The sequence below is a fragment of the Eschrichtius robustus genome, chromosome 2 (genome assembly GCF_028021215.1).
Source record: "Eschrichtius robustus isolate mEscRob2 chromosome 2, mEscRob2.pri, whole genome shotgun sequence".
In the NCBI taxonomy this organism is placed as follows: Eukaryota; Metazoa; Chordata; class Mammalia; order Artiodactyla; family Eschrichtiidae; genus Eschrichtius; species Eschrichtius robustus.
The window spans coordinates 26,507,249-26,519,455 of NC_090825.1; the positions used below are offsets into that span (position 1 = coordinate 26,507,249).

Here is a 12,207-nt window from a genome sequence, read left to right on the forward strand (position 1 = left end):
GGTAGTTGTGGCACGCAGGCTCAGTAGTTGTGGCTCGCGGGCTCTAGAGCACAGGCTCAGTAGTTGTGGTGCACGGGCTTAGCTGCTCCGTGGCATGTGGGATCTTCCCGGACCAGGGCTTGAACCCGTGTCCCCTGCATTGGCAGGCAGATTCCTAACCACTGCGCCACCAGGGAAGTCCTAGTAACACGTATTTCTAACTCTAGATATTTTAAATCAAATGAAGGGAACATTCATAATATAACAACTAACTGTACTTAACTGGCTAGAATAAGATGTAAATAGGGCCATAAAAACAATATGAACCAAGAGCCCAGAGGAATAAGAAATTACTTGAGTTTGATGTTAAGGGCACACATCTTTCAAAGGTTAGTTATAACTTTCATTTTTCAATTGTTGTACCAACCCACTCTCTCCCCAATAAATGCCTGCCGTAACTTTCACCAGACAGTTTGGGTTTTGTTTTGTGCTTTCTAATATCATTGGCACGTGGTAGGCAGCCTAAGGCACCAGGCTAGAATTAGCTAGGTTGTGTTTTCCGACATTCTTAAATTACTTTTGGAAATTCAAACTAATAAACACAAAATAATCAACAGCCAAATTCACGTAAAAGCCCATAAAAAACTATAGTTCAAATCCAAGGTTAATTAATTAACTATACTCATAATAATAATTTGTCAGTTATCAAAGAAGTACTATTCCCTGGCAACTCACTAGTCAATTAGGAAGTTATTCTATGTCTCAGAAAACATCTTGGCTATCTATTCTCAAATAATTGTTGGGGCGGCGGGGGGGGGGGGTGGGGGGTGTTTAAGATTATTCTAAGAAACTTATAGGTCAATTTCTCTTTATAGACCTAAAAAAAACAGAAATCCCTCTGATGCTGCTATACAATGATTTTTTTCCTATCATTGGAAATAAATGGTATTAGCAGTTTATAACTTACTGTCTATTGTATTGAAGTCATGCTAATAAGGCTTATCCACACCTTATCCACAATTAAATCTTACATACTGCACCCAATAGAACAAGAAATGCTTATTACAAAGTTCCTGTGACAAATTCCTCAAATCCAAAATATGCTACCTTAGTTTAATGTTGCTACTAAGAAAGAGAAGAGCCTGAACACAGACCAACCTTCAAATAATGTGTTCCATTTATGACTGGACCTTCTTGTGGGCAATCATTTCTGCCTCGGAGGAAGTAACAAAAAAGGACTCAGACATCATCATCTTTTGATGCAGTTCCCTGGAAAAGGGCAAATCTTGTGTGCCCACTCCAACAAAAATGTTATTCAGCTTTCCTCAGATATTTTTTAAAAATGAAAAAATCCCGTAAGCAGAAAGCTGAACCAGTATGGGTAATATGTAAATGTTGTTTGATACTATTTTGAACACTCCAAAAAAGGCACGATAAAATAACTGAGTGGTGGGACTTCCCTGGTGGTACAGTGGTTAAGAATCCACCTGCCAATGCAGGGGACACGGGTTCGAGCCCTGGTCCAGGAAGATCCCACATGCCGCGGAGCAACTAAGCCCATGCGCCACAACTACTAAAGCCCACGTGCCTAGAGCCCATGCTGCGCATCAAGAGAAGCCACCGCAATGAGAAGCCTGTGCACCACAATGAAGAGTAGCCCCTGCTCACCTCAACTAGAGAAAACCCGTGCGCAGCAACAAAGACCCAATGCAGCCAAATATAAACAAAAATAAATAAATAGATAGATAGATAGATAGATAGATAGATAGATAGATAAATAACTGAGTGGTCAAAGTGTCTTGGCATCCTGACATTTCTGCCTTTTATTTTATTTTTGTCTATTTGGGCTTTTGTTTTTTTAATTTTTTTATTTTGGTTGATTTACACTTCCGTCTTTTATTTTAAAAGAACCAAATTAATCTAAATCCAAAGAATAAAGTTACCCCTGAGATTAGCATACTTAAGACAACAGTATAAACTGGGGTGGGAGGAGGGGAGTTGGTTAAGTGAAGAGAAGATACAATAAAGGTTTAACCTATACTATCTACTAAAAGATTTAGCTGCTTCAATTTAAGCAGAATGTTGAATATCTTTTAAATATACTGTAACAAACCCCCAATGGAGGAATAATGTTCAAAATTCTAGATTAAAAGATTAGTTACTGTGATCCATATTGTCATTCATCCTAAATTACTCACTATGCAAAAAAGACTTTATAAGTTATACAAGCAAATTTTAAATGTATAGAATTTATTTATAGTTCACTCTTTTATAAAGGAAACTGAGAAGTATACATGGAGAGGAAAAGTTCTTCAAAGGTTATTTATATCCCACTGTCCAACAATTATTTCAGTGAAAATGACATACTGGCAGGCACCTAAATAATTTCACTACAAAAAATTTCCATCTTCCTTGACATCATGTTACAAAAAAAAAAAAAGCAGCTTTATTCATAAATTTGGCAATCTAGCGACACCTTGTGACCAAACTGTTCAATTACATGTCTTAAGACTTCAGAAAGCAAAAAATACTGTTCTTGAAAACAGAAAGTAGTCTTTAAACTTTTTGCTCTTTGCCTCAAATACACATATTTATTAATTTTTTTAATTAACTATATAAGTAATATTTAAATATCAGTAATTTTAACATGTATATATGCACACTGTAAATAACAGTAAGATGAACGCCTGGGTATCCATCCTCCCACCCCAGGTAAAGAAGAAAGCTTCATCAAGACCTTAGATGCTTCCCTTGTGTCTTCTCTGCCTCAGAGGTAACCACCAAACAAACTTAGGTTAATCATTCTTTTTTCTTTACATATAGTCTCACCACTTATGCACGTATCCCTCAACAATACAGTACAATACATAGTTTTGAAAACCTAATAACAAGTACAGACTTAACTGTGTAAGGATAGGTCCACCAATTTTACCACCCCCTCTAATCCCTCTGAACAGGAACACTTCCTTCTTTCTGTCTCATTTTTACCTTTCAAAGGCCCAATCCAAGTTCCACTTCCTCCAACTACTAAAGCTCCCAAGGATTTCTTTTCTCTGGGCTACTGCACTTTCACAGAACCATACTATTAAACTCTAATCTGTTATCAATCTGTTATTAGAAATACACAACTGGGGACTTCCCTAGTGGTCCAGTGGGTAAGACTCTGTGCTCCCAATTGCAGGGGGCCCAGGTTTGATCCCTGGTCGGGGAACTAGATCCTGCATGCATGCCGCAACTAAGATCCCGCATGCTGCAACTAAAGATCCAGCTCAGCCTAAATAAATAAATAAATAAATAGAAATATACAACTGTTCTGCAAATGAATTTTAAGATTCTTTTAGTATGGAAGCACTTCTTTTTTAAGTTTCATAGTACCTACATCAGTATTGTTGCAATAACTGGTATTTGATACCACTCATTATTTTGAAGCAACTAAAAAATTTTAAATCAACAAACTGACCCACAGAACTGAACACTTAAAAATGGTTAAAATGGTGTTAGGTTGGATACAATTTTTTATTAAAAATCAGCAAGCACTAGCAGTACTTTTAACTAGGTGGGAAGTAGATATTTTCTTAATTTAAAAGACATGTGCTTTTTTCTCCTTCTCCCACTCCAGATTCCTTTCTTTTACGCTGAAATTACAGGTCATTCCTATTATACATGAGGAACATGCTATAGGTGATATTCTGGCCATTTAGCCATCCTAAACTTCACAGGATGTTGTTTAAAAAAATTTAAAAACCACTTTCTTAGTATTATTAGCTTCTTGGTTTACACAAATTCCTAACTCAAATGGACACTCTGTTTCACAAAATCTTAATTATATTTAATACTTTTGAGAAAAGCTTACAGACTTCTGCCCTCCTTTCACTCAACCAAGTGAGAACAGCGCACACAGCTCAAGTTGAAAACCACTTTCATTTATCATACACATTGAGTACTGGATAAGCTACATGCATAAAATGTTACATAACAGGTAAAGTTTAAGACACATACAGCCACCTTAAACGGTGAGATTCAACTCTTTGCAAGCCATACTCCCTGTGTACCATGCGTACATAACAAAGGAAATCCAGTGGTCTAAGATATATTATTAACCCAAATCCCAATGTGCCATTAACATATATGATGTAAGATAAAGAGACTGTTGATGGATGAAGCATCTGAAAACACCTCCACGTGCTAAGTGGCACCAAAGTGACATCAAAAACATTGACGTTAAGGCAAGACAAACTATATTCCATAAAAAGAACTTTAGCACTCTGACTTACCTGACACACCTCCCAAAAAAAGTAACTACAACTTGAGAAACCCTCCTTTTGGTCAGCTGAGAACCTAATTACAAATTCTAATTTGCACCACGGGAAGTGGTAATGGCCAACAATGGCAGCACAACATGAGCACAACACAAAGACTGCTTAGGCCAGTGAACTCCAGAGAATGTAGAAACGATCCATCAGTTAGAAGGTATTAGCACTTCTATTTTTATCTCAAAAAAGTCACATTTGCTAATATTTAACATATGGAGTTAACATCATACCCTCACTGAGTCTTTGTCAGCTGGCCACAGTCTGCTCACCCAAAGAGGGCTGACAATGTTCTGAGCACTGTGACATATAGTCTTGGTATGTGCTGAGTAAGTACCTAGTTTTAACCAAACAAACTTTCCTCAAATGGGTAAAGTAATTTTAAAAGGTTTCCTACAAAAAAATTGTAATTGAAGACGACATCAATATCACAACCACAAAGAAGGAAAAGGGGTCACATTAAAGTTTCTCTTACTCAATGAGGTAAAAAGAAAGTTATCAGCAGATCTACAAGAGGGTGGTCAAAGAAAACCCCTCAAAATTATCAAGACAAACTTGTAAATAAGCTTATGTTCTCTACCAATAAGAAGGAAGAATGAACCCTGCCATAAGTATAAAGTGCCCATTTATTGTCCTACTACCTAAGTTTGGAATATGTGTATTCACATTATAAATAAACAAACATGCAAAACTCAATCTTTTACTGATATAAGAATATCTTCATAATACAACTATTAATTTAGAAACTCTATTTATAAGTGAGAAAAATGACATCATGTTAATTACCAATCTCTGACAACCTCCAAAGGTTTCTAAAACAGTCTAAGTAGCAATATGTTTGAACATGAAGTGAAGTGATCATAGATGTATGCAGAAGCTATGTTTTACATAACAGTAGAGAGGAACAACAAGCTAACTCAGGTCCTGTACTCAAGGAGTTGACTATCTCAAGATTAGACAAATACACAAATAACTTTAAAATAATGTAGTCATTAGTGCTATCACCCAAGTAGGTGTTCCTTCCTACAGCTGCACTTCCTGTCTCCTTAACGTTAGAGGAGGCCATGTGACGTGCTCTGACCAATGAAACCTGAACCACATGTCATTTCTGAGCAGAAATTTAAGAGCCTGGGTGATCTGTTATTCTCTTCTTTCCTTTACAGTAGTGACTGACAGTGTTCCAGATGGCGGCAGCTCCGTCTGCCCAGCGGCCAAAAAGAGAATGAAGTGGCCTGTGACTGATTTACAGTATGGGTGAGAAATAAACTGTTGTTTTAAGCCACTGAGGTTTTAGGGTTGCTTGTTACCACAGCTTAACCCAGCCTATCCAGAATAAGGTAGCATGAAGTAATTTTGATAAAGAATGACAGGAGCTAAGGAAGCTAAGGAAGTATACAATATCGGATTCACATCTGCTCTGTTTTGTTAAAGGTGATGAAATTTTAAAAACCACTGTTTTCCCTATTTAGTGACTGATTAACTTTCAAGATTGCCTAACTAACTTAAACAAGCTTTTGGCTATTTTGTCTAAGCTCCTTTCAAAAGGATTTTAAACTTTTACAAAAATCTTTCAGAGAATTCAGTTTTTAGTTTATACACAGAAGCTTACCACTAAGTAATTCAATCCAGTTCTGGACCGTTTCTGGAGGCTGAGTCTCCTTAACGTGCTTTAGAGCTTCATCAAGAAGAACATCCCCTGTTGGAGCATCTGACTTACAAATCACCTAAAATGTAATCAACAAGAATCACATGATCTACTTGATCTTTTTAAACAAAAAACTTAAACAATTATGCAAACATTTCATTATGCTTAAAGCCCCAAGTGTTCATACTGTATCAAAGTTCAGATTTTAAACTAATTCCATACTAAGGAAATCCAATATTTAACCTAACCGGATTAGCCACAATCATGAACGAAAATTTAGCTACCGTGCAATAATTAGGAAAGCAAAATGGTAGAACAGTTTATACTCATCATAATTCCTTTTACTGCTAAACCTTGGGCTATTTGATCCCGAAATTCATTTTTTAAACATTTATTAGTTATAGAAACAGACTCAATTATATATAAGAATTCAATATATAATAAAGGTGGCATTTCACATCAGTAGAGAAACTAAGTTTTCAATAGATATTACTAAAACAACTGGCTAACAAATTAGAGGTAAAGTAAGACTTGGCTCCTCAGAGCTTATACCACAATAAAAGATAAAGATTTAAATATGAAATATAATTGAGGGGATGAGAAAGTTTTCTCAAAATTGTGGCAACAAGCAGAATCCTTGAAAATACCAATAGGTCTGATTACGAAAAATTTTGAAATACTACAAAACTTTAAGTTAAGATGGATATAGAATCCACTTTAAGAGTAGAAAAACCAGAGGTAGGGTATGAGAGAAGAAAACGCTACAGTGCTTTAACCAAGTACTAGATCTTTATAGCCTTATAACGTTCTTGGCTAAACAACAAATTTCTAGTTGAAATTCTATAATATCAAAGTTGAATTTGTTATATTACTTTACATTACCTATTAAGATGTTATGAAATTTAACAGTATTATTTTTAAAATGGGAGTCTTCCCTCAAACTTGTCCTTGACAATATGTCCTTTCCTTTTTGCTCAATCTTATGAAAGGTTAAAAAAAAAATACAGTATCTGAGACAACATGGCCCAATGGAAATATAATTAGAACCAGAAATACAAGCCACAAATCTATTTTTAAAATTTTTAGTAGTTATATTTTAAAAAATGAAAACAGGTGAAATTAATTTTAATATATCTGATTTAACCCACCATAGCCAAAATACTGACATGTAATAAATATTTTTAAATTGAGATTGTTTTACATTCTTATTTTTCCATAGTAAGTCTTCAAACATCCAGGGTGTTTTTATTTACAGCATGTCGCAATTTGCACTAACCACATTTCAAGTGTCTGCCTCATAGCCACATGTGGCTAGTGGCTACCATCCTGGACAGTGCAGATACAGAACATCTTCACCATCACAGAGAGTTTGATTGGCAAGTACTATTCTAGACCATGTTTTTAGTAGGGGGTCAGAGAGAATAAGAAAAAAGAAAGGAGAACTTTGGGAGAAAAAGTTGTATGTCTATATGCTATGGTCATGCCACCACTTCTTACTTCTCACTTACTCCCTACATCTACTTCCATCTGGCCTGAACACCCAGTGCATGCCCACCCCTTTGAGAATGGTCTCACGTTGACAATAAGCTGGGTATAGTTGGATCTTTCTTCTTATGAAGTTCTGCCCCCCAAATCTCTCTCAGATGGACTATTTTTCTCCATCACCTCTGCAATCATTCTAATCTACCTAATCTGATTAACTTTCCTTGGATTAAGTTTCCTAACTAGCTTCCCTGAACTAGTTTTAGCCTTTTTCAATCCATACTCCTCACTGATCTTTCTAAAGGTAAATCTTATCATGACATTTCAGCTTCCGCTTAAAATTCTTCAATAACTCAGAGCAAGTTCCAACTCCTTAACAAAATTCAGCAATGTGTGGCCCACTAGTAAATATTCCTGCCCACACATATAATTTATATTTAGGGTTTTTCTTCTTCGAGGACAAGCCTCATTCTTAAATGCAAACAAATAACCAAGGATGACAAGACACTTGAAAGTCTTCAACAAGGAAGAGACCAAAAGAGAAAATAAGAACTGAAGAAACAGATAACACAGATAAAGAAAATTCTCAAAAGAGCAGTAATATCCTCAGGGATTTAAAAGAAAATCTTACATCCATAAAACAAGAAGAATAAGAAGCCACGATGGGCTTCCCTGGTGGCGCAGTGGTTGAGAATCTGCCTGCCAATGCAGGGGACACGGGTTCGAGTCCTGGTCTGGGAAGATCTCACATGCCGCAGAGCAACTGGGCCCGTGAGCCACAACTACTGAGCTTGCGCGTCTGGAGCCTGTGCTCCGCAACAAGAGAGGCCGCAATAGTGAGAAGCCTGTGCACCACAATGAAGAGTGGCCCCTGCTCGCCGCAACTAGAGAAAGCCCTCGCACAGAAACAAAGACCCAACACAGCTAAAAATAAATAAATAAATAAATAAATAAAATTTAAAAAAAGAAGCCATGATAAAAAAAAAGGTTCCTGGAAATCAAAAACATGAAAGCCACAATAAAAAACTCAACAGAGGGTTAAAAGGTAAGAGAGACCAAGAGAATGTCAATTATATCTCAAAAAAGCTAGGAAACAAACCAGAAAGAAAAATAACATAAAAATCAGAAAGAAAATAAAGAACAGCCAAGAGGTCCACTCCACCTTATACAGTTCTAGAAACAGAGTGAAGATACAAGAAATAAAACTTTCCAAAATCAAAAGACACACATTTCTAGATTGAAGAAGTCCAAGCATAGTGAATTTTTAAAGACCCACATCAAGGCATATTATACAATTTCAGAACACTAGAGATAAACAGAAGATCTTAAATGCTTCCAGAGAAGAAAAAACAGGTATCATACAAAGAATGAAAATCAGAAGGGCATCAGACTTTAACAGCAACTCTGTATACTAGAGGACAACAGGGAAATGCCTTAAAAATTCTGTGGGAAAAATCTAACATTCTATTCCCAGCCAATCTGTCAAATAGAAATATGGTACAATAAAGGAATTTTCAGGCATGCAAAGTCTCAAAACATTTTCCTCCCATGAGGGTGGAAGAAAACATTAGATCCAGAAAACAGGGGGCTGAAGCAGTAAAAAAAAAGTGACAGGAAGTCCCAGTAGAACCAAAGCATAACCAGTCCAAACTGGAGCACAGGCAAATTTTAATGGAGTTATCTGATGTATCTGAACATTTGAAAATTAATAATCTAAACTTTTCTCTGATGGAGCATGTAAGAAAAAAGGAGAGAGCTACATAGAAAACTTTAAAAAAAGGGATTAACTCTAGAAAAAAACAAAACTATCTAAGAAAGGAAATCATAGGATATAAACTTAACTCTACAGAAAACAGTATTAATATAGTTGTAACAATATAAAACAATCATTACTGTTTTGCCAAAAATTATGATATAACTCTATTAGGAAGATTGAAAGGTAGCGGTAAAGAGTGGTATGTAAGAAAGCCAAATATTCATCTATTTTTTTGGCTGCGCTGGGTCTTCGTTGCCGTGTGCAGGCTTTCTCTAGTTGCGTCAAGCGGGGGCTGCTCTTCATTGTGGTGCGCAGGCTTCTCATTGCGGTGGCTTCTCTTGTTGCGGAGCATGGGCTCTAGGCGCGTGGGCTCAGTAGTTGTGGCTCGCAGGCTCTAGAGCGCAGGCTCAGTAGTTGTGGCGCACGGGCTTAGTTGCTCCACGGCATGTGGGATCTTCCCGGACCGGGGCTCGAACCCGTGTCCCCTGCATTGGCAGGCAGATTCTTAACCACTGCGGCACCACGGAAGGCCCGCAAATATGCATCTATTTTAAGTAATAGATGTAAGTAAGTAAAGAGCATCTCCAACTGATTTATCAAGAAATGGCAGTATAAGCTTATTTAGAAATATGGAGGTAAATGCCCAAATAAGTGAAAACTGTTCCAAGTCGCAAGCTGAATGGTGACCCCCAAAAGGTGTTCATGTCCTAATCCCCAGAATCTAACCCTTAATAAATATTTGTAGATAAAATTAAGTTAAATCAGATCTGGAGATGAGATTGTCCTGGATTATCCAGATGAGCCCCAACATGCAATGAAAGTGTCCTTATGAGTGACATACAAAGGAGAGGGTGATGTAAAAACAGAGGACAGAGAGAGATGCAGCCAGAAGCCAAGGAAAGCCTCAAAGCCATCAGAAACTAGAAGAGGCAAGGAACAGCACATTGTGGCCTCCAGAACTGTAAAGAGAATTAACGTCTGTTGTTTCAAGCAACCAAGTCTGTGGTAATTTGCTAAGGCAGCCTTACGAAACTAATACAAGGACTGAGAATGGCTGCCGCCCAGATACAAGACTAAGGAGTGGGGAAGGGCAGGTAGAAGACTGCTATCTTTTTTGTTGTCAGTCTTTAAGTACAATTTGATTTTATAACTATCATATATGTATTATCTTAATATAATCAATCATTATTTTTAAATGAATAGATTAAATCATATTGGAGTATTTTTCCAAAAGACCTATCAACTGCCTAGTTAAGATCATACAAACAAGTAGATTGAAATAAAAAGCCCATGCAGGCAGGGAACATGTGTCTCTTGGTCTCCAGTGTATCCCCAGAGTCAAGCACAATGCATGGAAGACTTAAGCACTAAATAAATAAATGATGAATGAATAAATGAATGAAAGAGCAAATAATTTGTTGATAATCAACACAAAACTGGTTCCTGTTCCAAAAAAAAACAAACAGTATCAAAATCTTTTCACTTTAGGTCAGGGCTCCATAACATTAATGTAAAATTACTTGTAATTTCTATTATTAGTAGTAACCAATGTGTGTATTTCATTGATAATTATAATGACAAATTCTTAAGGTTTCTGTCCTCCATAAACCTATGGTTGTACAGTAAAACAAATAAAAATTTTATTCTGCTTTATGACATAGATATCTAAAACAGTAACTTCAAAACTAATCTCATGCCAGCTCATTTGACTCTAAATGACTAGATTTAATTTTAATATTTCACGAGGAATATTTTCTGCCATACCGTGTTTACTTTGCATACAACCTTCAAGAATACATTTCTTTCTTTCCTATAGGATTATTACTCTCTCTGGCATATCAATCAAAAAATGTTCAGTTTTTCACCTAAAACTTTTTGGATTTCATTATAAGACAATGTATTAAGGAAAAAATAGCTTTGAAACACCCCACGTCCCCCAAGAAACAATGACAGACTAGAAGAGAAAGAGTCTTGAGTATTTTAGATTGAGGTTAAAGTTAGAAATTCTAAAAACTAGTCAATAATACCTCTATTAACACAGACCTTCACAGTGGAGAGGCGGAGATCTGAAAACTACTTGTATTCTGGCAAAAAGATCAACAGCCTATGGATAGTTAATTTGCACAATACCACTTTTGAGTAGTTATGTCAAGTCTTCCAAATCATGGCTTTCAGGAGCAGCAAATAAAGTTTGGAGTCTTTCTGAATATGTAGGATGCAATGGCCAGTGATCCTAACAATGAATTACATTACTCATTATGCGCAAAGAACCAAAAACCCAAGGATGCAAGAAAAGATATGGAAACATGATTCAACAAAGACTTAACTTTAAAATCAACTTCTCTTCTTTAATTTTTGAAAGCTATTAGTAAACAACAAGGTTCTACTGTATAGCACAGGGAATTATATTCAATATCCTGTGATAAGCCATAATGGAAAAGATTATTTTAAAAAATGCATGTATATGTATCACTGAATCACTTTGCTGTAAGCAGAAATTAACACAACGTTGTAAATCAACTATACTTCAATAAAAAAGAAAACTGTTAGTAGAAACAGTCTTCATTTTTAGGCAGCACAAACTCTTTAAAAAGGAGATGTTATATAGGCCCCCTCTTACCTTTCTTGTTAACAGACTTTTACGTCTCATTCCACAAGCCTCTAGCTGTAACCTTCCTCTCAACGCTAATTCAATTAACATACAGCCACGTAATCCAGATGATATACAGTCATTCCAAAATGATGTGTAACCCTATTTAAAAAAGAAAACAAAAGAGCTAATTTACTTTGAACTCAGAGTCAAGAACAGAAATACTTTTTAGCCAAAGTTATCTCTTGTGCCTTTTACCTTGCATGTCTTTCCATAATTAAAATTAAAATACTGAAAAAATACAGTTACTATACATTATTAAACTAGGATTTTCAGGGACTTACTGTCTTTTCACCACTTTCCTTACATGTGGATAAACAACAAATAACTTTGGAACTCACTAAGTTATGTGCTAATTAGGCTCTTGCAGATTGCAGGCATCAGG

At 36.2% G+C, this 12,207-nt stretch overlaps 1 protein-coding gene across 1 annotated transcript in view; it reads right to left on the reverse strand.

The window, feature by feature from the left end:
* GOLPH3 (golgi phosphoprotein 3) overlaps positions 1-12,207 on the reverse strand; it is a 52,755-nt gene that overhangs the window by 5,532 nt on the left and 35,016 nt on the right. Inside the window, exons 2-3 of the mRNA XM_068535198.1 lie at positions 11,793-11,924; positions 5,899-6,013 (exon numbers count right to left, since the gene is read on the reverse strand). Coding sequence (XP_068391299.1) covers positions 5,899-6,013; positions 11,793-11,924 — 247 coding nt within the window. The remainder of the gene's footprint in view (positions 1-5,898; positions 6,014-11,792; positions 11,925-12,207) is intronic.